General features: G+C 33.6%; 1 protein-coding gene across 2 annotated transcripts in view; it reads right to left on the bottom strand.

Annotated features, from left to right (window-relative positions):
• Positions 1–209: 209 nt before the first annotated feature.
• The window catches only part of SHOC1 (shortage in chiasmata 1), an 82,087-nt gene continuing 56,006 nt past the window's right edge, over positions 210–26,290 (bottom strand). For both annotated transcript variants that reach the window (XM_082469267.1, XM_082469268.1), the window contains exons 16-25: positions 22,757–22,823; positions 20,895–21,073; positions 19,100–19,217; positions 17,799–17,910; positions 16,402–16,523; positions 12,178–12,271; positions 8,095–8,226; positions 5,829–5,978; positions 4,207–5,170; positions 210–1,790 (exon numbers count right to left, since the gene is read on the bottom strand). In XM_082469267.1, coding sequence (XP_082325393.1) covers positions 1,690–1,790; positions 4,207–5,170; positions 5,829–5,978; positions 8,095–8,226; positions 12,178–12,271; positions 16,402–16,523; positions 17,799–17,910; positions 19,100–19,217; positions 20,895–21,073; positions 22,757–22,823 — 2,039 coding nt within the window. In that variant the 3' untranslated portion in view covers positions 210–1,689. The remainder of the gene's footprint in view (positions 1,791–4,206; positions 5,171–5,828; positions 5,979–8,094; positions 8,227–12,177; positions 12,272–16,401; positions 16,524–17,798; positions 17,911–19,099; positions 19,218–20,894; positions 21,074–22,756; positions 22,824–26,290) is intronic.

The raw sequence follows: 26,290 nt of genomic DNA, 5'->3' as shown, positions 1-26,290 counted from the left end.
CGACTACTGAGCCTGAGTGCCACAACTACTGAAGCCCGCGGGCCTAGAGCCCGTGCTTCACAACAAAAGAAGACACCGCAATGAGAAGCCTGTGCACCGCAACAAAGAATAGCCCCTGCTTGCCGCAACTAGAGAAAGCCCACGTGCAGCAACGAAGACCCCACGCAGCCAAAAATAAATAAAATAAATAAGTAAATAAATTTAAAAAAAAAAAGTTAAAAAAAAAAAAGGATGGGATCAAGGAGATCCGCAAACTGCCAAGACAGCCTTACCTTAGTTTAGGAGAAATCCTGCCAAAACTTTAAGAAAGCACAACAGAAATTCCAATAAGATTTCCAGAAATAGTTTCTCTTTGAAGTCTCTACCCACCACACACCCAAGCAAAACCAAACATCCTATAAATAAAAGTGTAATAAAAGAGTAAGAGAGTTGATTTAAAGTCAAGTTAAGCCAGTTTCAAAAAGGAGGACGTGATTAACAGTATCAAACACTGAAGAGAAATCAAGTGAGGTGATGTCTGAATGTCCTTTGGATCTAAAAAGATAGAGGTCAATTTTGGTAGTAACAGGGTGATAATTTCAGAAGCCAGGAAAGAGAGAGAGAGAATGCTTGTGGTCTTCAAACATTTTTGCAAAAAGAATGTCCCAAATCCATGTACCTCCATTTTAGAGTTGACATATAAAAGTTTTATCAGAACTTTGAATAGTTGCAAAGAATAAAATTTTATTAGAAATACTGACATTTTAAAATAAAATTATTACATCTTTCTTTTAAATGTATTCAATGGAATACAAGTAATATAGTAAATAGAAACCTACAATCATCCATGTAAAAATATACCAACTATCCTCCCCAAATGTTGTACCAACAATACAGGAAAGCATTCTTTCTCCCATATGCTGACACTGGAATTCTCAAAAATTTGCTGATCTGATACGTGAAAAAACAGTAATTTATTGTTTTAATTTGCATTTGCCTAATAAATAATGAAGATGCATATTGTTTCAAATGTTTATTGGCTATTTTTGTTTCTTCTGTGAAATATCTATTCATATATTTTGCCCATTTTTCTATTAGGTTGTCTTTTTTCCTATCAATTTGTAGGAATTCTTTGTATATTAGGAATGTCTGCCCTTTTTCTGTCATGTGGGTCGCAAATATTTTCTCTTAGTGGTTTGTTTGAAAATTTTGTTTATGAAGACAGCATTTAAATTGGAAGTTTTCTAACTTCAATTTTGCCCTAGGTTTTAACTTTCTTGGTGGTGGAGGGTTGACTGTGGTGATCTTCACTTCTGGACTAGAGGGTCAGACTGAGATGGAGGCTCATTTCAAAGGCTTTTGCTGTTGGAAAGGTGGAGGCAGCAGGCCCTTAAGGAGACAACAAACAACCCTTTGATACACATCCGGCAAGGTTTTCTATTTCTCTTAAAAAAAAAAAAAAGGCTTTTCATGTTTAAGTGAATCTGGGAGCTATTTGGATCTTATAACAATATTATGTTAATTAGGATACTTTACTTACAAAGATATAAACTATAAGGCAAGATATATATTATGAAAATTTAATGTAGAAACACCGAGAACATCAAAGAACAATTGCATTATCGTTGATACATGAGCAAATCTAAATAATTTTATTACTGGTTTATCATAAAAAAGAATGAAATGTGGCATGCAGCACTATCCTTTCTTTCAAAAAAACCTCAGACGAGTTTGTCCATCACGTCTACCAGGGACTTTTTCATACACTAGACGTCGTGTTTTGAATGGTGGTAGTTGTGAGCATGTGAAATCTGTTAAAAGGAGAAAAAGGAAAACCATTTTATTGCTGATAATAATACGTGTAGGTATTTTTTTTCCAGCGGTTCAAGTGGATCCTGTCTCTTCATCATCTATTTACAAAGTGTTAAAATTTCCAAACTGAGATAAAATAATTATTAAAAATTACATTTTTTTAGCATATATGTGCTTGTTCTTAAAGGCCCAATACTGATTAGTGTTAGATACATGTATTTGTATTTGTATGCTCATGCCTTGTACAAACAATTAAATCTCCCTGGATTTAAGACTCTTGCTTTTAAGTTTTCCTTCATTAAGCCTGTTTCTTAATGCATATCTGTAATGCTGTGAAATTTATCCTGAGCTCTGATATATGATAGGTAGTGATCATGTATAGACTCATCTTTTATGATTGTATTATAAATGACACATTAGCCTAAAATATTCTAGATTTGGATACTTATAGAGATTGATTCATTAAATCAATAAAAAGGGAGGCTAAAATATTTAAAACAGTAGTAATTATTCCTGGCCATATAATCTCAATGGCAAGAGTTGGATGCCATTATAAGCAAATTCAAAAGGCAAGGCAATAAATAATTTTATCATAGAGACCACAAATATACATTCAGAACAAACGGAAAATTATCTTGAGGTTATACCAATGGCTCTGGACAAATTTTCTAGGGCTGCATCAATATGAATTCAAAAAGTGTTACATCTTAAACAACATATTTGGAGGTAATGATGTGCTATGGAAAACCACAGTAAAAAAGTCAAAAGTTGCCATAGTGATAATGAAGATACTAGCATCAAAGATTCTTGTTAACTGTTTGAATTAAGTTATTTTATAAAAATAATTGCAAAGTGGAAAAAAGAAATATTTTTAAACCAACATTATTTATATGATATATGATTATAAAATATATTATAACTAAATTAATGAATTAAAATATAGGTAGACATTGACTATTCCATCTATATCCCTAAAACCTTAAATACTAAAATTTATTAAAAAATAATTTCTGAGATCTTCTCATTGAGAAAATGGGTTATCTCATACATTGGGATGCCCTATGTTAAAAAAATATACAGTAATTCACATGCTTAATTTGTTCCAGGGTGGAAAAAAGATGAAATTTTCATCCAGTTCATTTATGAAGCCAGAATCACCTTCATGTCAGACTGTTATGGAGTACAAATAGAGCACAATAAATTAATTTCATTATGAATGTAGATATGAAAATCAAATAAATATTAGCAACCATATTTAATAGCATATTTAAAAAAATCATTCCTTAAAAGCCAATTAGGGGGATATGGGGATATATGTATACATATAGCTGATTTACTTTGTTGTACAGCAGAAACTAACACAACATTATAAAGCAATTATACTCCAATAAAGATATTTTAAAAAAGCCAATTAGGTTTATCACAGAAATGACAAAAATGATTATTAGTAAACCTGTAAGCATTTACATTAATGTCAACAGAGAGAACATGTTTGATTTTCCTCAATAGGGACCAAAAAGAGTTTGAATAAAATTCAGTATCTATTCCTCACAAAAGTTCTTACAAAACTAGGGATAGAATATTTTCCCTTAAAATCAGGAACAAAACAAATCATGACTATTAAATGGGACCAAATCCAAGTTTTGTGAGTCTGGGACTTATATAGTTTGAGTGTTCCTCTTTTAATAAAACAAAGAATATAAGATTTTCTGGGCCCTTTTTGGCCTCACAAAATGGCCTGGGCAAAAGAGGAGTTTTGAAGCTTCCAGCTTCTCCTTTCTTTTTGTTTTTTCCCCATCATAGTAAGGCCACCTTTGTATGACCATCAGAACTTAATATTTTGTTCTAAATGCTTAGGCCAAGGCAATAAGAAATAACACAGAAAAAAAAGGTATAATTACCAGAAGTGAGAAAATAAAATTGTTCTTTTAAAAAATTGATATGACTAAATGTTCAGAAACATCAATTGTAAAATAGAGAGCCAATAGTAGTATCTATTTAATAGGATTGTCAAAATTAAATAATCCACATAAAGGAAATATAATAAGTTCTTAATAAATGTTAGCTCATTAAATATCCCTGCTTGACAAAGAGGCTACTTTTCTAATTCACTAATTTCTTTATTTAATCTTTGTTAATTTTAGCCTTCTGCTTGACTTAGATTTGTTCCATGTTTTTACTTGTAACTTCTTAAGTTAAATGCTTAGCTCATCTAAAGCTACGAGAATTTGACATATTTTCTTTGCCTTTATTTTCTTAAAAGTCTATAATTAGAATTTTGATTTTCTTTGATGCCAAAGTTACTGAAGATTCTTAAGTGTAGTAATTAAAACAAAAGTTTTTTTTAACTTGGAGATGAGTCTATCTTTTAAAATTACATTAGAGAGTAGTTTTATCAACTATTGACAGTATTACCTGTTAATGATTTCTTGTCTCCTGAGTTAGATGAAGATACAGAGTGCCTTTTCTGTCCTAAACATTTTCCAGCTCTTTGGTAGAAATAAAGACTGTTGAATTCTTTTTGACTTACATCAGAATCAGAAGCACAAAATAAATCCAAACTGGGGACGGATGGTAATTCTTTCCAGAAAGTCTTTTTAGTCTCAGCATTTGAACTTTCACATATGAAGCCTTCTAACTCATCCGATAGACATTTTTGCTGATTAGTGAATAAATTATCTTTCTGAGAGTACCATTTGTCACATGTATTCTGCTCTGCACCATATTGTAAGTTGAATGAGTGATTCTGTTGTTCCCATACATTTCTCTTAAAGTTCCAATGAAGAGGAGATTGAGAACCCTCTAGTGAAAAGACAGGGGCAGACAATTCTTTATTTGTAGGTCCTTTTGCTTCATGTGTTCCCTTTTTCTGATAATTTATAAAGTTAGGGGTAACTTTCTTCTGAGCGTCAATTGGTGATATCATGGTTTCACAATTCATTGCTGTTAGACCCAAAGAAAAGACATCTGACTCTGAATCATTCTGGTTCAGAAAGGAATTACCAGACACATTCCTTGCTTCCGTATTAGTCAGGAAAGAATTATTCTGCACTATGTTAGGGTTACAATTGGACTCTTTCCAGTAGCTGGTCTGATTGTAAGAAGTCACAGGTGGTAAAATGCGTGGCATTTCTTTTAGTTTCATAAGGGAAGAGTTATAATTTGAAGCGGTGTTTGTGTCTTCATGCACTGTCTCTCCTAAGTCTGAATATTGGTAATATTCATTATGTTCTTGAATGACAGAATCTGAAGAGCCAGAAGCTGAACTCTGAGAAGTAAAGGCACTAGTTTGATTCCTATTTTCCTGAGGTGATGAAATTTGAGGTGATTTTGTTACAGAAGGACTAATCTTGAATAAGGAAGTGATGTCACAAAAATGCTAAAAAAATTTAAAAAATTAATTAATATAATAAAAATACAACATAAACATGAGTCAAGTAAATATAAGTAATGACGTTTATCTAAATGGAAATAAGGAAAAATATAAATAAGTCCATCCAAAGGTATTATATTGATCCATGTAGTGAGAACATGACTTAATTAGGCTCCATTAAAAGAAAAACTTATTGTAATTTGCATCTATTTTCTAATCACTTAAAATAAAATTTTTAGTTACACAATTTACATGAATACCATTTCCTTCATAAAAATTAAAGAAACTTACTGATAAGACTAAAGTTCTTTTTAGCTACTACTATAAAGAAGGGCTTCAGGATTATTTGGAAGAGATAATGTAAACACATATGAATAGAGTGTGTAATTGAATATCTGTGGGTAGTATAACACTTCAAAATGATTTGAAGTGTGATAAACGATCTGTACAGAATTATCTATATAAGATAGCTTTAAAATATATAATGTGATTGACGACCAATGAGAATTCTGTATGAAATTTAGTTTAAGTAAATCATTTCTTTGCTCTGTGAAGTCCAAAACAAACTTGGATAACTTCATTTTGAAAACCCTTATGGTAAAAATAGATACTCAAATGCAAAGGAAATAAACTCATAGAAGAATATGGATCTCAAATAGCTAACCTTTAACACTTTTTCTGGAACTTCAGGTAGGAGTTCCCGAAGTTGACAAAGAGTTGCTAATAGTATCCAGTTCAGTGAAGGTCCTTTATTTAACATGAGCTGAGCCACCAATGGATTAACACTTGGAAAATCAAGTAAGTACATTTCTTCCTAGAAAAAAGTGTAAGGAATAATCAGCCAGTGGTTTTTTCTTACTCTACACACTCCAGCAGATTAAAATTTGTGTTGTGGCACCTACCACTCAATTTGAGATGCTTGGGGGAAAAAAGTATGGCCAGGAGGAAGGAAACTTGTTTGTCAGTAAAGATTCATACACCCAGAATTGGGAAGGATCTTAAAGTTCATTCAGTCTAATCACTCATCCAAAGAGACTCATTACAGTCCATTTCCTTCAAATGACAATCGTTTTATCTAATGACAGCTCTTCTACCTTTCAGGGCAGGGTTCCCCAGCCCCCCGCCCGCACAGCAGGAGGTGGGCGGAGGGCCAGCGAGCGAAGCTTCATCTGCCGCTCCCTATCGCTCGCATTACCGCCTGAACCATCGCTTGCATCACCGTGTGAACCATCCCACCCCACCCCAGTCCGTGGAAAAACTGTCTTCCACGAAACCGGCCCCTGGTGCCAAAAAGGTTGGGGACCGCCGTTTTAGGGGACTTAGTTATATAGCTCAAGATTTCTTTAGCTCTCCCTTTGTAGACCATATATTATCATGGTTTGGTTAAATGAACCATGTTTATGATATCTAGCAGATGTTATAATTTCAGGAAAGGCTTATTGTGAAAAGTACAGGAAGAATTACTATCAACCAGAACTGACCCTGACAGTCTAAAAATATACATTTTCAGAGAGATCTCATAAATGTCTAGAAATGTAGCAGCCACCTTTATTGCCAAATTTCTTTTCTTTTTTTTTCTGGGTTACACTGGCTTTTTGCACCCTCTTTTAGTTTATCAAACGACAGACATGTGAATAGATTGGACCTGCCTTTGTAGGAAGGAAATTGCACATACATACATATATGTCATAATTAATTATACCCATACTTGTTGATAGTGCTATGTTCTGTTAGGCATGTAAAAGTCCTGTGATTTAATATATATGACTATTTTATTTATTTGTTTTATAATTTTATTTTTTCTGTAGGTAAAATAGTCACATGGTTCAAAATTCAAAAGGCACTAAAAGGTATATGGTGAAAAGTCCCATTCCTACTCCATTACCTCAGTTCTCTCTAGAGATAATCAATGTTATAATTTCTTGGTATCCTTCCAGAGATATTTTACTCATTTACAAACAAATACATATAAATATTAATTTCCCCTTGTTTTACACAAATGGTAGTGTACTGCATGCTCTGCACTGCAACTTTCATGTTTCACTTAATATATTTTGAAGGTCATTCCAAGTTAGTACATAACGATCTTCATCATTCTTTTCTCATGGCTTCAGGATTTGAATATATTAAAAATAAAGGCAACAGAAACACTAGGTTGGTATGAGAGCCTGGAAATATTTATGCTTAAACAAAAGGAATTTCTGAAAATTAACTAATCTTATAACTATTTCATAACTTTACTTTCAATTATATAATTGAGTTACTGACAAATCACAGAATGATAGAATTTTGCTATTCTCATAATATACCTACTATTCTTGAATGCTGAAATGTAGGAATTAGAAAAATTATTATATTTTAAAAATATTAGACATTGAAGCCATTAGATCACCCTATAATAAGTTAGATTTGAAAGTTCATTATAAAAGATCCCATTAAAATAGTTCTATGAGGGACTTCCCTGGTAGTGCAGTGGTTAAGAATCCGCCTGCCAATGCAGGGGGCAGGGGTTCGAGCCCTGATCCGGGAAGATCCCACATGCCACGGAGCAACTAAGCCTGCAAGCCACAACTACTGAAGCCCGCGTGCCTAGAGCCCATGCTCCGCAACAAACAGAAGCCACCGCAATGAGAAGCCTGTGTGCCACAACGAAGAGTAACCCCCGCTCGCTGCAACTAGAGAAAGCCTGCATGCAGCGACTAAGACCCAACACAGCCAAAAATAAATAAATTTATAAAAAAACAGTTCTATGAGATTGAAAATATTCATAATTCTGGAAAACTGTCTAAATAAATGCTGTGCATTATGGCTATTGTTACATATGTTCATGCAAGCATGATAGAACAAGAAAATGCTACCAGAAAGAGAATTCAAGTACATATATTTATATTTGCTTTGCAAATATCTAATTTATATATTAGGAAATAAACCTTAGATGGTGAAACTTCAAGCCAGGATTTATCCAACCATTCATGAGGATCCCTCTTCGAGGTCATTAAATTGTGGTCAGCAATTTGTCGAATTAGCAGTGCAGTCTCTTCCACTCCTGGGGCAATTATAAGCTAAAATATATTTTTTATGTTAGATTATAGGAAATACTAGGAAACAAAATATATCACTCAAAAATTGTCTGCAATTAGGAGAAAAACTCCCCCAGCAGATTCTAATCTTTGTACACTATTTTAGATATAATTTACTAATTTATCTATGTGAAATCCAGGATGTTTTATTTGTGAGGATAATCAATTTACTTTCCTTCTTTAAATATGATATCCTTGTAGCTTCTAATTTTTGGAACTAAATTGTTATTCTTCACTTCCATTTGGCATTTATTAATAAAGTCTTTTAAACATATTTGGTGTTTTATTTCATCTGTATTAGAAAAAAAGCAATTTGGATGTCACTAGCAATAATTAATATTTTGCTTTTTCTAGGTTAAACTTAATAGTTCTCAAATAAAAATAAGAATTAAACAATAGTGCAAGATTTTTCAAAAACAAAGTTGAAAAATAAGGATATTTACAGATTAATTTGACGCTGTATTCAAAAAGAAGAATGTGTTTTGATTTAGAGTATTCTTGGTATTGTTCATCCAATCTTGGCTTATTTGATGGTAAGATACCCCTGCCAAAAATGTGTGATGTGTGTGTGTGTTAAACTTAACTCTAAAAAGAATTTCTTAATATCCCCTACTTCCTGTCTGTCTCTTGTGTTTTCCTCCATGCCCTTCCCTCTTCTGAAATGCCAGCCTTTTCCTTCCCCTTTCATTTCTATTTTTATCTTCTGCTTCGTCTTTTGGCTTTGGTTGAAGGAAAGATAGTTCATGGGTTAGCAGTTTAATGTGGATAGAGAACACTGCCCTAAACAATCACATCTTAAAAATATGAATATTCTGTCCTGTAGTGGAAATTTAAGAAACAAAGACTGTACAAACCTCACAAAATAATTATGACATTTTTTTCTTCCACAAGAATAAATAAATAAAACTGCTAGCATATACCTGGGGGTATATGCATGCTAAAGAAGGATTTTCTTTTTATATTAAATATATAGAGTACACAGAAATACACTGTTTGATTCCAAATTTATTTTATTAAAAGTTTTGGAAGTTTTGAGAAGATTTGAGACTTTTATTTAAATATAAATTTTATTTTAAAGGGCGTAATTTTATAATGGTAATGAATATTACCTTAACTTAAGGGTAAGGATTCTGGAGCTCATGGCTAGACTTTGGGAGATTCAAGAACCCCCGCTAACATTGTTTTCAAAAATTTGCATATGTGTGTATCTATGCATTTTTCTGCAAAGAGAATTCATAAGAAATTTATAGAATTTTTTAATATTAGAGTAAAATATGGCATGACACTACTAGCTGTATTTTCTTTTAGTTTAAGAAAATGTACTTAAATTTCTTAATGTTCCCTTTATGGCTAGGCTCGCCAGACGCTTGGAAATAAAAAAATAATCCAACCTGATGGATTTTTTTGGCCTAAGAGGCCAAAAGCCATATTACTAAATGTATTCTAAAATAATACGAGTCTCGGGAACCCCCTTTAATGTCATAAGGTCATCAAGTTAGGAGAATGGGAGGCTTGAGTATTGGTGATACATTGATACAAGAATTAGAGCAAATTAATCATCTTGTTTCTTAAATTCCATGGAAAAATGGACATACTTTTAAGATTATTATGTAAACTTGAAAAGCTTTTGGAGTAGTTTGATCCAGGTGGGAACAGACTTTCATTTGGAATGGACTGTGCCTGAGCAGTACCTCCTATTTCATCTCCAAATGCCTTCCTTGGAACATGTCCTCTGTGGATCATGTCACTGTACCTGAATAGGGTCACTTACTGGTATCAGATACCCCATGCATAGATTTTTTTAATGATTTTCTAAAGCATATTTTGCATATGACTGCTTTCTATTAGCTGAAGAGAAAAGAGGCTGATTAAGTGGTAAAACCTCACTTGAATGAATAAATGAGACAAATTTATATTTATTTAGATAACTTTTCTAAGAATTTTACTTCTATGTTTAACATGCATCACAGGATCAAAATTATCTGGATTCTATTTCAAATAGATCATTTGTTGATTTTCTTAACAGGTTCTGCTTTCACTGAATTCTATTTAGTAGATGTTTGTTGAATATTTTTACTGTGTACAAAACACCGTGCTAGATGCTATAAGCTTTACAAAGAAAAGGGCCTAGTTCTCACCATCCAGGGTGGAGGGTATATGAACAAACATCTCATATTATAATAAAGGTATAAGCATTATTAGGAGGATGGGAGGAGAGATTCCTCTTGAGAGAGTATAACTGGTGCAAATTTTTTAAAGGAGGTGGTATTTGAGCTGGGTAGAAAAAGTCAGAACTATGAAGACTGGCAGTAAGGGGATGGGGAATAGTATTTCTGGGGGAAGACAGGACAGAATCACATGGCTGAGAGGTGGGGGCATATTCAGGAAAAGGTGAGTAGAATGATGTTAAAGGAAGGATTACTAGGGGTCAAATCATGGAGGAGTTTGAATCCACCTGAGGTTAACTCCATTTTGATGAAGTAGGAAGCTACAGAAGGTCTTTTGAGCACAAAAATTCAATTCAACAACAAATATTTATCAAGAGCCTACTACATAGGCTCTGTGCTTGGTGCTAGGAAGACAAAAATGAAAAGCATGTTCCCTTTCTTTTATGCTTACAGTCTAGGGAGTGAAATATTCACAGCTGTTATTTCAGAAATGTAATTGGTGTCAATATACATGATGCACGGGAGTGGGAAAAGAGTAGAAATAAAGAGATTAATTAGGAAGTTACCTTAGAACGCCAAGTGAGAGGTGAAGGCCTGAATTTAGGGAAATAGCAATGGGAGTAGAAAGGAGAGGCATACTCTAGAGACACTGCAGAGTTAAAAGGAAGATTTAGCTACTGATTAGATTAGAACAGTGATGCCATAAACTAGGTGTAAAAAACTAACAGAAACCTTAATTAAAATAGAGTTGGGAGACCAGCAGGAGGAGCTCTCATGCCCTACCATGATAGTACAATTCAATAGGAAGAAAGACTTCCTCTTCTTTCCTAGCAAGAGCTCAGCCAATAAGAGGCTGTCACAACTCAGCCAATGAAAAGCCACTATACTTCGTACTCTCAACTCCTCCAATGGACTCTTTGTTTACTATAACCCTCCCAACTTCCTTTTCCCCTCTTTAAAAGATTTTGCCTCTCGTTGCTGTGCCCGGACTTGCATATGGCTTGCCATGGTTGCAGGCCCTGAGTTGCAGTTCTTTGTTGATCCCGTATAAACCCATTTTTGCTGCAGAAATAACTGGCAGTCTACTTGTTTTAGGTCAATATCAAGTTTGGGGGAGGATGAGAAGTTGTATTTTGGATATGCAGAATTTGAGGCACCTGTGGGATATTCATGTGGCGATTTCCAGTAGAATTCTAGAATATAGGTGCAGACCTTAAGAAAAGTTAGAAAAATTTTAAGGATTTTCTTAAAAATGAAAGCTAAATTTGTGGAAATGTCTGAGTTTATCAAGGAAAGAATATAAAGTGATAACAGTAGAGGACTGAGCCCTGAATTTTGGGGAAATATATAAACTTCAGAGTGGGACATTGAAAAAAAGCCAAGAAAGGAGACTGATTAGAGATCATCAAGATATTGCTCTATTCATATGTCATAAGATTTCCATTTTACAGCAGATAAAAACAGTATGTCTCTCATAAGTGAACATTTTTGATCAAGGGATATTTATTTTTATTCATATCCTGACCTGTTTCAAAAAATCTAAGTAGTAATGAAGAGATAAAATATGAAGTTAAATTCATTAAAGGCTTTTAGAGCAGAAATTTAAGTGGAAAGAATATTTGTTAATTTGAAACTGTTCTTTATATGGCTTTTAAGTGTTTTTTAGTTTACCCATTTAATGTTTCTTCTCACTGGGCAGTTGAGTTTCAGATTTCATAAATTTTGGTTTATGAAAAATACAAACAAACATATAGAAAAAGAATACCTTTACATCCAGTTCTTCTGATTTTAGCCCAGATGAAACCAAAGCTGCATAAATCAAAGCTAGGTGATGAAGTGTCTTTTCTGTAAGATAGTACCTAAAAAAAATTATATTATTATATTCTACTCATTTGATGTCTGACTATACTTACTAAAATTCATTTTATTTTTCACGTTTTATAAAGTTTTTAGAATAACCTGGCTAAAACAATGCTTGTGTGGCAGACTCATTTTTTTTTCCACTCAGTACTCTTTTGTAAGAACAGTTCCACCTCCATTCTTCAATAGTACCGTTAAATCTAGGAGATGCTGAGTGTGCGTGTGTGTGTGTGTGTGTGTAGAAAAGTTTAACTCATCCCCTTACTAGCCCCAGGGATGGCTATGTGACTGAAGCCTAGCCAGCTAGAATACTCCATCCCCCTGGCCAAAGTATCAGGTTCAGATATGAACATATGACCAGAGCCAAGATAACTAGAATCCTCTCTGGGTCTTTTCCCTGAACTGTTAGAAAAAACACTCTTTTAAATGATCATTATATGATGTGATAGAGGTGTTAACTAACACTAAGGTGGTAATTATATTGCAGTATATAAATGTATCAAATCAACAGAGTGTACTCCTTAAACTTACACAATCTTATATCTCAGTTATATCTCAGTAATTTTAAAAAACACCGCTATTTTCCTGTCTATAGTCATTAAACAGGTCAGATGTGACTCGAGCTGTGGGTGGATATTTCTACTATCTTTATCCACTTTAAGTACTCCAAGCAACGAAAAAGAAATTTATTGGCTTATATTACTAAGGGGTCCAGGAGAAGACATTTTTGGACCCAGGGACTCAAACGATGTCATTGAGACAATGGTGCTCTTAATCTCTTTGCTCTTCTTTCCTCTGTTGGCTTCTTTCTCAGGTAAGCTCTTTTCAAAAGAGTGGCTGATAAGAGAGACACACTGTGCCTAAACTGTTCAAACAATGTGGTTTCTGTTGAACACCTGCTTTCTTTTTGGAATCTAGAGTTTTGATTTGTGACTAGCTCCTAATAAAAGCCCTGGGCACTGAGTGTCTGGCGAGTTTCCCTGGTAGACAACATTTTACAAACGTTATCACAACTCGTTGCTGGGGAAGTTAAGCATGTTCTGTGTGACTCTCCTAGGAGAGGACTCTCGGAAGCTTCCTCCTAGTTTCCTCTGGACTTTGATCCACGCCCTTTCTCCCTTTGCTGGATTTGCTTTGAGTACAAGAATATTTTCAGCGCTGTGAATACTCCTAACAAATCATCAACTTGGGGGTTGTCTTGGGGACTCCTGACACATTTTCTCAAACAGGAACTAATGGCATGAACTACTAAAGTAATTAAAAAATTTTATTTTGTATTTTCAATTCTCCTCATTTGGTCAGTTGATTAAGATACTTTAAAAATGTTCCAATGATCTAAAAATATGAAACCGAGATACCTAGAAGTCTGAAAAGAATTATATTTTTAAATAATATATTATTGTGAATAAATGATAATTCTAGCCTGAACACAAAATAATCTCAGAGTGTTACATAATTAATTTTTTTCATGAACATCTGGATAAAAATAAGTGTAAATCTCCTCTTATTATCTCTTGTACTTCAATTGCACCTCTAGGTGGATACCAATCTAAAAACAACTTTAAAAATTTTCAAATCAATTATTTATCCAGAATACTTCCAAGTCCTTGATAAAGCTTAAAATGCTTTACAGCCTTTATTAATCTTCAAAATGAAGATTTTAGACCTGAATAATTTTTAAAAATGTCTTTATTGGAGTATAATTGCTTTACAATGTTGTGTTAGTTTCTGTTGTACAACAAAGTGAATCAGCTATAAGTATACATATATCCCCATATCCCCTCCCTCTTGAGCCTCCCTCCCACCCTCCCTATCCCATCCCTCTAGGTGGTCACAAAGCATCGAGCTGATCTCCCTGTGCTATGCAGCAGCTTCCCACTAGCCATCAATTTTACATTTGGTAGTGTATATATGTCAATGCTACTCTCTCACTTCGTCCCAGCTTTCCCATCCCCCCGTTAGAACTGAATAATTATTTTAATTTTTCAGTTCTGGTAGAAAGGAAAAACTATGTTAAGTGACTACTAGAGGTTATTGTTAATAGAGGAAGGAATAAGAACCAAGTTGTTTGTATTCTTACATTCTAACTTACACTTATCCTCACATGATAATAATAATTTTATACAAAGAGCTTGGTACAGTAAGATAAACAAAAATGGAGTCAAACAAGAAAGTCAATAACGGAAAAAAATCACACAGATAATATAATGTTAAATAAGATAAGATATCTGTACCTTATCTAATAACTAAAGAATATTTTTGAAACTTCTACTATGATGTGGTATGTGTAATGTAGTATTGTAGAGATTAAAAAAGTGAATAAGACTAGTGTGCAAATTAGTTGGGAAGATTCATTCATTCAATCAAGGAGTATTTACCAAGCATCTATCATATGAAAGCAATGTGGTCATTGCTGTAGGGCAAGTGCCCCAAAATGATAATACAAAACAAAATACGATAATATCAAAGATGAAGAGAAAACGGAGCTAAGGAGTTCGAAGGTTGGAAAGGTTACAGCTAAATATCTGTTTATATGCATGAGTGGGGGATACTGAAGAAAGGTTGACTAGAAAAAGTAGATAGGTCCTGAAAAATAGGCACAATTTCACCAGATGGAATAGCTGGAGGAAGGAAGGAATATCGTAGGAAGAGAGAACTGTATGAGCAAAAGTAGAAGTAGGAAAGCAAGGAGGATGTTTGCAAGCCAGTGAGCAGAACTTTTGATTGAAATGGAAAGCAGTGAAAAGTAAGCCTGAAAATATAGGTTAGGATTATATGCCGAAGACTTTGAATATTAGGGTGAGTAGTCTGTATATATTCAGTAAATAATGGGGAAGTCAGTGAAGGTGTTTTATCAGAGTGAAATAATAACAGCCTGGTTTTAGGAATATTAATTGAGTGTATGACAGATTATGGAGAGTAATGTTGAGAGTCATCTGGAGGTGGGAAAACCGTTTGTTATAATAGTCCACATAAAATAATGAGAAACTGAACTAAGATATTGGTAATATAAATAGAGTGAGGGGAGAGATGAAAGTCCAGTGGTTGAATCTATAGGATTTGTTTTCCAGTCTTGATGACTAAAAGAAAGGCAATGGTCATAAATAGCTAAAGGGCAGAAAAGAGGAGATACAGTTTTGGAGGGAATAGAGAATAAAATGAACTCATACTATGTTAACTTTGAGAGCCTGTGGAATATCAGAGTGGAAATATTATATAGGAAATTAGAGATATTATGTCAGGAATTTCAAAGAGAGACTGCAGCTGCAGATAGAAATATAATAATTATATGCAGAAAGATGATAACTGAAGCTATGGGAGAGGATAAGATTTTTAATGGACAAAATAGAAGAAAAAAAGAGATTTCATATCTATCTGGAGACTGGGACAAGGAAGAAGAAGAGGTAAAGACAGAGAAGAAGTAGAGACGTAGAAGATCAAAAACATTGAAGTGCCATGGAACTGAAGAGTTTCAAGACAGAAAGCACTGACAATAGTCTTAAATACTTCAGAGCAGTGAAAGATAAAAATATTTTTGGATATGATCATAAGAAAGTCACAAATGATGAGTGACATCTGAGAGATAGAGATCAGTATAGAGATAGAGAGAAAAGCCAGATTGCAAAGAATAAAAGGAGAAAGTGAAAGCAGTATGTTCATAAAATTTAGAATGAGGGAAAGGAGAGACATATAATGATAATTTGAGCCAGTGTCTTGGCGTGGATTTGGGGGGCAATTTTTCAGTTAAGCACGTCAGTGAAAGAAAGTATAGTAAGATGCTAGTTAGTTGGTATATCTAATAAAATTTTAGACAGAAGTGATTTAAGAATGACATTTTTTAACAGACGAATCCAGAATTAAAAATTAATAAAAAGTGAAACACTCACAGCAGCAATTCTTAGTGAGGTAGAGGAGGGGAGCATGATTTGCACTGACTGTCCAGGGGAAATATATCATCTCTAAAATTCCGATTTGTTTTCTAAGGGCATACCTTCACCTTGAGAATCCCTTACTTAAAGCAAACTAGATGAGCAAGAGGAAAATTTACATAGCTACTTTTATTCGAAGAAGAAGATGGAATAACTTAAAAGATATATATGTGACTTTGGATGGAGACGTGTTTACTTACTCTGAGTTTAATGGTTTTTTGGCATATAAAATTATCCAACAATAGCTGTACTGGAATGATAATGCCATCAGTCTCATAATGATATTGTCTGATGCCTTCTCACAGTTTAATTCTTCTAGGTCCTACCAGAAAATAAATAAAATAAAAAGATTCACTAGGTTGACCAGTTGTTATGAAATTATTGTTGCCATATTTCTAGAATCTATGATATATAAATTATAACTTGAGAAGAAGCATGGGTATGGGTTCCCATTTTATGGAAAAATTAAAGTCACACTGGAAGTAGTAGGGGAAAAGCTACAGTAGTTGTAAAACGGTTAATGATAGCCTCAGCAAGGAGGGTTCATGAATCTCCCAAAGTCCTAGACATGAAGCAAGCAGTCTACAGAGTGCTCCTATCTGGGCAAAGTTCTTTGTAGACAGGGATCTGGCTACTCTTAAGGACAAAAACCCATGGGATAATCTGCACTTAATGCTTACTTAAGGAAGATGAAAAAGCAGCAGTTAATGGACTTATAGGAATGTCTTTCTAATGATCTAGAATCCCTTTTTTCCTTTAACAATATTAATTTTTGATAGAGTGAATAATTCAAGAAGTATTTTATTCTAACAGTAAGTTATGTAAGCGTGGATTAAAACAGTTTTCCCAAACAGGATTTCCCTCCCACAAATAATTGTTATTTAATAACCTTAAATATGCAAGACACAATATTCCATAAGAATCTTTCTAACAGAGTTTTTTTGTTTCCGTCATATAATTCTTATAGTATTAACATTTGCTTATCAAATCAGACTTCTACCTTACCATAATACGTGCCATTAATTTACACTCCATACCATCAAACTGCTTTCTGCTCTCCACTCCCACACTATTAAATTAATTTCTTTGTAATTTGTACTCCAATCAAGCAAACATATCAGGGAGATTCATACATCTTAAATTCTAAAATATATGGATTTTTGAAGAGATTTTCTCTCTCTTTTTAAAAACTGACTAATTTATAGGCAATCCCCACTTACTTTAGAGGAAATCCCGTATTACCAATTACAGATTAATATGTTACCTCCTTTTAAGAAACACAGTGGCTAGAATTTGATTTTTAAAGTTTTCAACACTATAATTATTCTATAAATGTATTTAAAAATAGGTCAATACATAATATTAAAGATACTATATTTGCTCTATCTTCTTAAAGTATGTTAAAAATTACAAGGCATTGAAAAAGCTTGGTAATAGCCATTTTCTACGGTGATGATTTTAGCACTTATGGTCCATTTGCAAAGTTTTGGAAGAAATCATGAGTAGATTATAGTTAAGCTCTCTAAAGCTAATAGATTACATGGTTACACATGTATTTTAATATACTTGATTCAGATTTTTTATTGTATAGTTTTACCTGCAAAATTATGGTGGTGTTCTCATCAATTGTCACCACTACATAATGCTCTGTACCTCCAAAGAGTTTCAGTGACTCACTGTAGCATCTCTCCACCAGTGTGATATTATACCTGTAAAATATAATATTTTGGGGTGACAGATGGCTAAGAAAAATTCTTTAAGAAAAACTGTACTGTCCTCCTGCATATTAAATTATTTGAACTACTGTGCAAGTTTCATACCTCAATTTATTCTACTTAAGAAATTTGAGGAATGAAACTATGAATTATTCAGTTTATGACAAATTAGTTGAGATATGTGTTGCCTTAGGTATTTTGCTAAATATTACTGTACATGATACTATTATAAATGTCTTTTTTGTTTGTTTGTTTTTTGGGGTTTTTTTTTGCCCGCACCCACGCGGCTTGTGGGATTTTAGTTCCCCCACCAGGGACTGAACCTGGGCCCCCAGAAGTGAGAGTACAGAGTCCTAACCACTGGACTGCCAGGGAATTCCCCTATTATAAATGTCTTGACCAATTTATTCTGGCTCCGCAAGTAATAATTCATGAAATTAAAACATTGTGTTATGAGACTAAAACATTCTGCATTTATCAGAATTTTCTTTTTTCTCCTGAAAAGTTGCCTAGATTTAAACTATCTTTTACAAGCTCGCAGTTTTCTGTGAATGCCGCACAGCCTTAAGATATAAAAACAAAAGCATGGAAAATAGATCTGCATTTTAACGAAGGTCACAGCATAATTATCCTTCCTTGATATATAGCCCAATGTCTAACCTTCCTGTGACAACTTGTATGCCATGATAGTGTTTTAGATCATTTAAAGATGCTCCGTGTTGGTATGATGTTAGAACTAAAGGTCTAAAAACTTGAGAATTCATTTAGAACTTCATAATCTTGTTTCCTAGTCAGTGTTTAAAGTCCTCTAAATAAGAATACTCATTCTCAATAATATCAATGACCCAAAGACATGACCATGTAATTCACAGAAAACCCCCCCACATAAAATGTTCTTATTTGCTGGTAACAAAAGAAATGCAATTAAAATATGAATTGAAATAATAATTAACTATTTTTTCTCCACAAAATTGATATATAACCAAAAAAAGACAATATTCAATAATTATGATGGTGTACTATAGGGAGAGAAGTATAAGTTGACATAAACTCTATGGAAAACTATTCCTATGTGATATAATTCCAGGCTTGAATCAGAAAGAAATAGTGCCACATATATAGCATAATATTTAGCCAATTAGGGTATATATATCTTTCCTAAGTTATGAAATCAATAACTTACTTGGATTCTAACAACTGAAGTATTTCTGGAGTATTAAGAAGTCCTTCAGATGCAAAAAACACATATGGAATCTGAATTTCCAAAAGAAAACCACCAAAACTATCCAGCAAGTTGCTTCCTAAATATGAAAAAATTTATAAATATTTCTCTTTTTTCTCATCCCTCAGTTCTTTCTCTTTTTACTAAACATGAGAATAACAGGTGTATGCTCAAGGAGTAGTATAAAAATAAAACATATTCATTGTAAAAATATGAATTCAGAATAAAGAAAGGTCTGAAGAATAAAATAAAAACCATGTTATTCTACTCCTAGAAATAATAGTTAATAGAATTTATTAAAACTACTATATACTAAAAACAGAGTTTAACACATACTTCCACACTTTTTTCTATATGTTTGCTTGTCTATACTTACACATGTACATTCACTTGAAAAAATAAGGAAAAGAAAAAACAGGATCATACTCTACCTGAATGTTAATATCTGCTTTATTCAATTAGTACATGTTGGACATTTCCTGTGTAAATATATATACTGATTTACATCAAAATTTAAAATTATGCACAATAATCCATAGGGAATGCTACAGATCAATAGGAAAAAGGTCATATACCACAACAAATAAGTGGACAAAGGACATAAACAGGCAATTTATAAAAGAATGGCTATACAAGATCAATTCACTTATGAAATGATATGGATAATCAAAGAAATGCAAATTAACACAACTATAAAATATTATTTGCCTCTAATCCTTCCAAAAATTTAAAAGATTAATAATACCTACTCATAGTAAAAATATGAGGGAAAGGATTCTCTCACACTTTCTGCATAAACATAAATTGGGATAGAATTTCTGGAAAGCTATTGGCAATATATAAATGTGTGTATACCTTTGAACCAGCAATTCATTTTACCCTGGAATTTTTACTTCTTAGAACAAGTACATAAAGATATATAAGATATATAAGCTACTGTAAATCTTGTGGTATAATAGTAGAAAATTGAAGCATTATAAATGACCCAAATAAGGAATTGGTTGAATAAATTCAGTTTAAAGATGAATGTTTAACTTTTATCCCTTCTTGAACCCATGTTTTCATTATTTAATGAAGTTAACGCTTAAATCTCTGTATCAAAGATTCCAAAGTAATAATTATGGTTACTGTATTTTTAGAATTGAGTTGGAATGTCTCAGAATTCAAACTTCCTACTCATACTTGAGGTGGATGGAAAGTAACTTATGGCAAGTTTTGAATGAGAGATGCACTGGGACTAAAAATATACAGGCTTTTTAATTTAATGGATCTGAGAATTCACAACCTTAGTCATGTGAAACGTTACTGAGAAATACAAAGAAACCAAATGCTATGCAAAGTGGTTTAGGCTCTTTGCCAAGCATTTGTGCATAATTTTTTGTTGTGTATTAAAAGTTCTCTGTGTCAGTCAACATACTATGACATATTTTCCCCTAAAATTCAATAAAAATATTGTTGCATAAAAGTCAGATTAAGATTTGATATAATTATAATTTAATTGTGCTATTGTAAGTAAAATTTAGAAGCTAAAGGGATGAAGACAAATAGAATCAGTAAAGGCTATTTTACAAAAGAGGAATATGAGGCAAGAGATAGTTAAAGGCCTTGCTCAAGGTCACACAGTTGGTGGTGAGGTTAGAGCTTGAACTCAAGTCTTCTAATGCTATAGTTTATTCTCTTTCCATAGATCAGAAATAGAAAGCAGAAAATTTTCACGCTAATGGAACAAAAAAGGAATTTTAGTTTATATCCTTACTCTTTAAAACTGTGTCTGGAAGAATCACTTTAAAGGCCAAGTAAGGAATATTCAATTTTTCGCAGTGTTCAGTCCAACAAGAGTTTTCTACAAAATTGTATTCCACCACAAATGAGAAATTACTCCAGGGGAAATCTGCTCCAATATATTGATTGTGTACAACTGCACAGAAACTTGTACTGAAGACAAAAGAAAGCCAAGAAAATAGAATTAGTCTCGTGTCATTATACACTTGGAATGCTAAAAGATGACTGTTTTGGCTATTTTATTCTTCTCTAATCTATGCCTACTTATCTTGGAAGGACACTGGCGTATTTTCTGTTGACTTGTTTTCCAATTGTGCTAATCTCTTTTTATCTTTCTTTTTGATGGTCATACTTAAAACAAACAAACAAACCAGGATATAAAAAAACTGTGGACTATTTGACATCCTCATATGCAAGGGACCCTATTTTATTACCTGAGTCTTATCAGTAATACACAAATCACCATGAGAAATCAACCTCATTTTCTTATAAATGTGAGATTTTAATCTTTGAGAATCTATATAGTAGAATATTACCTGATTACTTTGTTTTTTATTTATTTTATTTTTATTTTTTTTTTTTGGCGGTGTTGGGTCTTCATTGCTGCGTGCGGGCTTTCTCTAGCTGTGGCGAGTGGAGGCTACTCTTCGTTGCAGCGCGCGGGCTTCTCATTGCGGTGGCTTCTCTTGTTGCGGCGTGTGGGCTCTAGGTGCGCAGGCTTCAGTAGGTGCGGCACGCGGGCTCAGTAGTGGTGGCTCATGGGCTCTAGAGTGCAGGCTCAGTAGTTGTGGGGCACAGGCTTAGTTGCTCCGCAGCATGTGGGATCATCCTGAACCAGGGCTCGAACCCGTGCCCCCTACATTGGCAGGTGGATTCTTAACCACTGTGCCACCAGGGAAGTCCCTACCTGACAACTTTGAAATGGCTTTTTTTTTTCCTCAATGGGCTTCATAAGTGATTTAACAACAACAAAAAGATGGGTACTTAAATATCATAAGTTTATCTTTCCCATCTTCGAATTTCATATAACATAGCATTTACTATAATTAAAATTCTCTATTGCTGCTTTCTATCTAGAAATAATTTCACATAAAATAAGGCAAAATAAAAACATTTTTAGATAAGTCAACACTAAATTTATTATTAGCAGGCTCTCACTGAAAGAATTTCTACGTGATGTACTACAAGAAGAAGGGAACTCAAAAGGAATGAAGAAAATATAAAAAACAATGCTGAGCAAAAACACTGGTAAAAAAAAAGTGTAAGTCTAAATAGGTACTACTTGTACTGTCACTAACAATAACAATGATAATTTGGAGATATTAAAGAAAGATTGAACTAAAATTCTGGATGACAATAACACATAATACACAAGGCAATAAACTTAGTTAAAGCATTTTTCAGGAAGAGAGTAGAGACATTGATTAATTTCAGGTTTTATTAAACCTTTTTTGGGACTTCCCTGGTGGTCCAGTGGTTAAGAATCTGCCTTCCAATGCAGGGGACGTCAGTTCAATTCCTGGTTGGGGAACTAGGATCCCACATGCCGCAGGGCAACTAAGCCCCCGCGCCGCAACTACTGAGCTTGTGCACTCTGGTGCCCACATACTGCAACTAGAGAAATCCACGTGCCCCAACGAAAAGACCCGCATGCCGCAATGAAGATCCCATGTGCCACAACTAAGACCTGACGCAGCCAAATAAATAAATAAATAAATAAATTTTTAAAAATTGGTTTAAAAAAAACTGTTTAAAAAGTTAAGTTCTAGGAGAAACTGTGCTTTTCCTGTGGAACTGGTGTGTCTCCTCCCCATAGATGAACAAATATGTTTTTACCCATTTAAAACACCTTTGGATTCCAGAAAATCTTTTTTGTTCGAATGGAAGACAGTCAGTGTCAAACCTGTTGGAAAAAAGAGTAATACAAAAAGTTTTTTTCAATATTTTGTTCATATATATTTTTAGGTGTGTCATATATTTCACTACCATAAAAATGAATTAAAGATCTGTGAACGAGGATTATTTTTCTAAGTCTAGGGAATCAGAAAGTTTGAGCCATGGGCACTGTTTCTGGTGTGTATATATGTTGTGTGTATATAAGCCTGGAAATTCTGAATTTATTATGTAAAATAATAAAAATGGATCAAAAACTTAATGTTAAGATAACTAAGCACTCACCAATTCTGTGCAGTTCATTTTATTTTGCTAAAAATTATGGTAGATTTTACCTTTTTTCTAGCCAAAAATTTAAGTACCTAACTAAACAGCAAGAGACTATATTTCAGTCTGGTAGGAATTTTTTTTCCTTTCTTCTTGCTGTATAAGAAAAAGAAGACTTCCTGGACACTACCTGTTTCGTAGATTCACTCCTGCTTCTCAATTATAATTTAAATTACTTATATTATTTATGTTATATTTTAAACAAAATATAATAAACTTAAAAATTTTATTATACCCACATATACAGTTTATTTTTGGTAGACATAATTGATTTAAGAGTAGCTAATTCTAGTTAAAATAAATTCTATACTCTATTAGTGAACTTTTGTCAACTGTAGAGTTCCCAAAGGTGTGATGTAATAATGGCAGAGTAATGTTTAATAATTTCATGTTTACTTGATATGACAGTAGTTTTGGTGATAATAAGAATGGAGTTAGTAGTATTTCTCTTTTATAATTTATGAGGTCATATTATTTAAAACCTAATCTCCTTAAGTGGTTTGTACTAGCTTTGATCCCAAAGCAGATTACTTGCTGAGCACATTACTAGGATCTTTCAAACACATGGAACGATGGAACCACATCTTTATTTTCTAACACTAGACAGAAAAAAAGGCCTAGCTTCTAGATACAGAGGATAGTTGCCAGTTACAAAGAGAGTAAGAACATTTTTCAGTATATAGAGTCAATATTTTTGTGTCAGCAGACCTTGTTGAAACAAAACAATAAGAGTAGTAATGATATAATCCCAAATGTCAAGAGAAATAGGAATGTTTGGCATGAAACCTACATAAGAACCGATATATATACAGCAATAATTTGCCAATATACCTTATGTGACATCAAAGGAAAATGTGTCTCATTAAGTAGGTTTAAGTATTCTTTTCTGTGGGGCAGGAATATTTCCTCAGCTTCTTCACAAAAATATTTCTTTGGTTATCCAAATCCCTTTGTCTTATTAATATTTTAAAATTTATTTTTTAGAATTTTTATTTGAGTATAGCTGATTTACAATGTTGTGTTAGTTTCAGGTGTACAGCAAAGTGAATCAGTTATACGTATACATATATCCCCCTTTGTTTTATAATGCTAACATTGGTCAGCGCAATATACACTACTATGCATAAAATAGATAACTAATGAGAACCTGCTATATAGCACAGGGAACTCTACTCAATGCTCTTTGGTGACCTAAATGGGAAGGAAATCCCCAAAAAGAGGGGATATATGTATACATATAGCTGATTCACTTTGCAATACAGCAGAAACTAACACAACATTGTAAAGCAACTATACCCCAATTAAAAAAAAAACGTTTCCAATTACCCTGGTTGTCTAGACAACTGTGGCAGCTTCAGCTCCACAATTGTTAAGTATTGCTCTAGCATTTTGGTACTAGTAAGGATCTTGTGATTTGGTAAATATGAATTCATCTTCCCAGGACTGGAAAACTGAACAAAATAATAAGATCCATGCTTGAAAATTTGGACTCTAGCACATGATAACATCGTCAAGAAATAGCACCGTATAAGGCTCTGCTTAAAAGAGTTTCCATTCTCACATTACTATTGATATGTTTTAATAGTTTACTAAGAGAAGCAGATATTTGTCACAATACTTGCATATATTTCAGTTAAATCTTTCTCACTAGTCTTAGTCTAAGTAGGGTATATAGGGAGGTATTCATTAGCTCATTCATTTATTCAATAAATCTTTATGAGGTGCCTTCCATGTTCCAGGCATTTTTGTGGGTGCTGGAGATACAAATCAGGGCATGGTCATTACCTTCCGGAAGCTGAAATTTTAGTGAGGAAAACAGACAAGATAATCAGTTATTATAGCCCAGGATGGTAAGAAGCGCCTTAGAAGGATGCACATAATACCCTGAGGGTAGAGAGGGAAAGTATTTAAATCAAGTTTTCCTAAACAAATGTCTTAACTAATTTTTAAAGGATGTGTAGGAGTTAGCTTCGTAAAGAAGAGAGAAGAGTGTTATGATAGCAGGAACAGGAAGTGTAAAGGCATGGAGATAGGAAACAGCATGATGAATAGTTTGGTAGGGTTAGAGCAAAGAAATATTTTGGGAGATGACAAAAGATGCAGTTCATAGAGGGAAGAGAATAAAGGTTGACACAGGTTGAGGGTGGTATTTTATTTTATTTTTAAGACTGGAAGGCTTAAAGATTAAGAGAAAGAGTCATTAGAGAAGAAGGCTGGCTGGGAAATAACTGATGGAACAAAATGTTTGAGACTGCATGAAGAGATGGGATCCACAGCACAAGTGACAGATTGGTTTTCAAAGGGTGGAGATTCACCTCCTCTGTAGAGAAAGGAGGAAAGATAAAAGAATAGAAGAAATAAATGTAAGTTTGTAGATGGTGGGGAAGATGAAACTGAGGAGGATTATTACTGGACTAAAGGACGTTAGAAGGCATAATTCCCTTCTCAAAATGAGGGGATGAGTGGCATGGTACAGGTTTATGGTACAGCCATTAGTATGATAGGAATGGGAACTAAGAACATATAGAAAGATTGTTAAGAATTATTAAAAGCCCTTATAAGTTCAGAGAACCTGATTTTGTAGTGGTACAAATCTATCTGATTTTCTCCAGTAATGATCAGCAGCTCATGTGTAGGATAGAGAGATTAAATCTTGATTGATTGAGGGTTGAAGTTTAAATGCAAGGTATCAATACAATAGAAGAACAAGACTGATTAAAGTGATGGCCATCACCAATTCTGGAAGGAGAAAAAAATGAAAAAAGGAGTTGACAATTTATAAATCTCTAGAATGCTGAAGATCATGAAAGAGCTAGAGGTAGCTGTAGACAGAGAACAATGTATCAGAGTTTAAAGTTTAGAGGCAGGACAGTTCTGTATTATCACAAGGTCGATAGCAAAGTGAAGGAGTGAATATCATATGTGGTGTGAAGGCCAATGAAACTAAAAGGTCAGGGTGTTGAATGAATCATTCACATTAAAGACATCTAGGATAATGGCAAGACCAGGTGCAAAACTGTCCATGGATGATTGTGGGGTAGTAGAGAAGGACATGGCAATATGGCATAGCCTCAAAGGATGGAGGAATAAAGTTTTGGAAAGGATAATGGAAAGCAAGAAATGGCCTTCTCATCCCTATACATAGAGAGA

This window comes from Balaenoptera physalus, assembly GCF_965194825.1.
Source record: "Balaenoptera physalus genome assembly, chromosome: 7".
Lineage (NCBI taxonomy): Eukaryota > Metazoa > Chordata > Mammalia > Artiodactyla > Balaenopteridae > Balaenoptera > Balaenoptera physalus.
The sequence above is the reverse complement of the archived record's forward strand: the minus strand, read 5'-3'. Positions and strand labels throughout refer to the sequence as shown.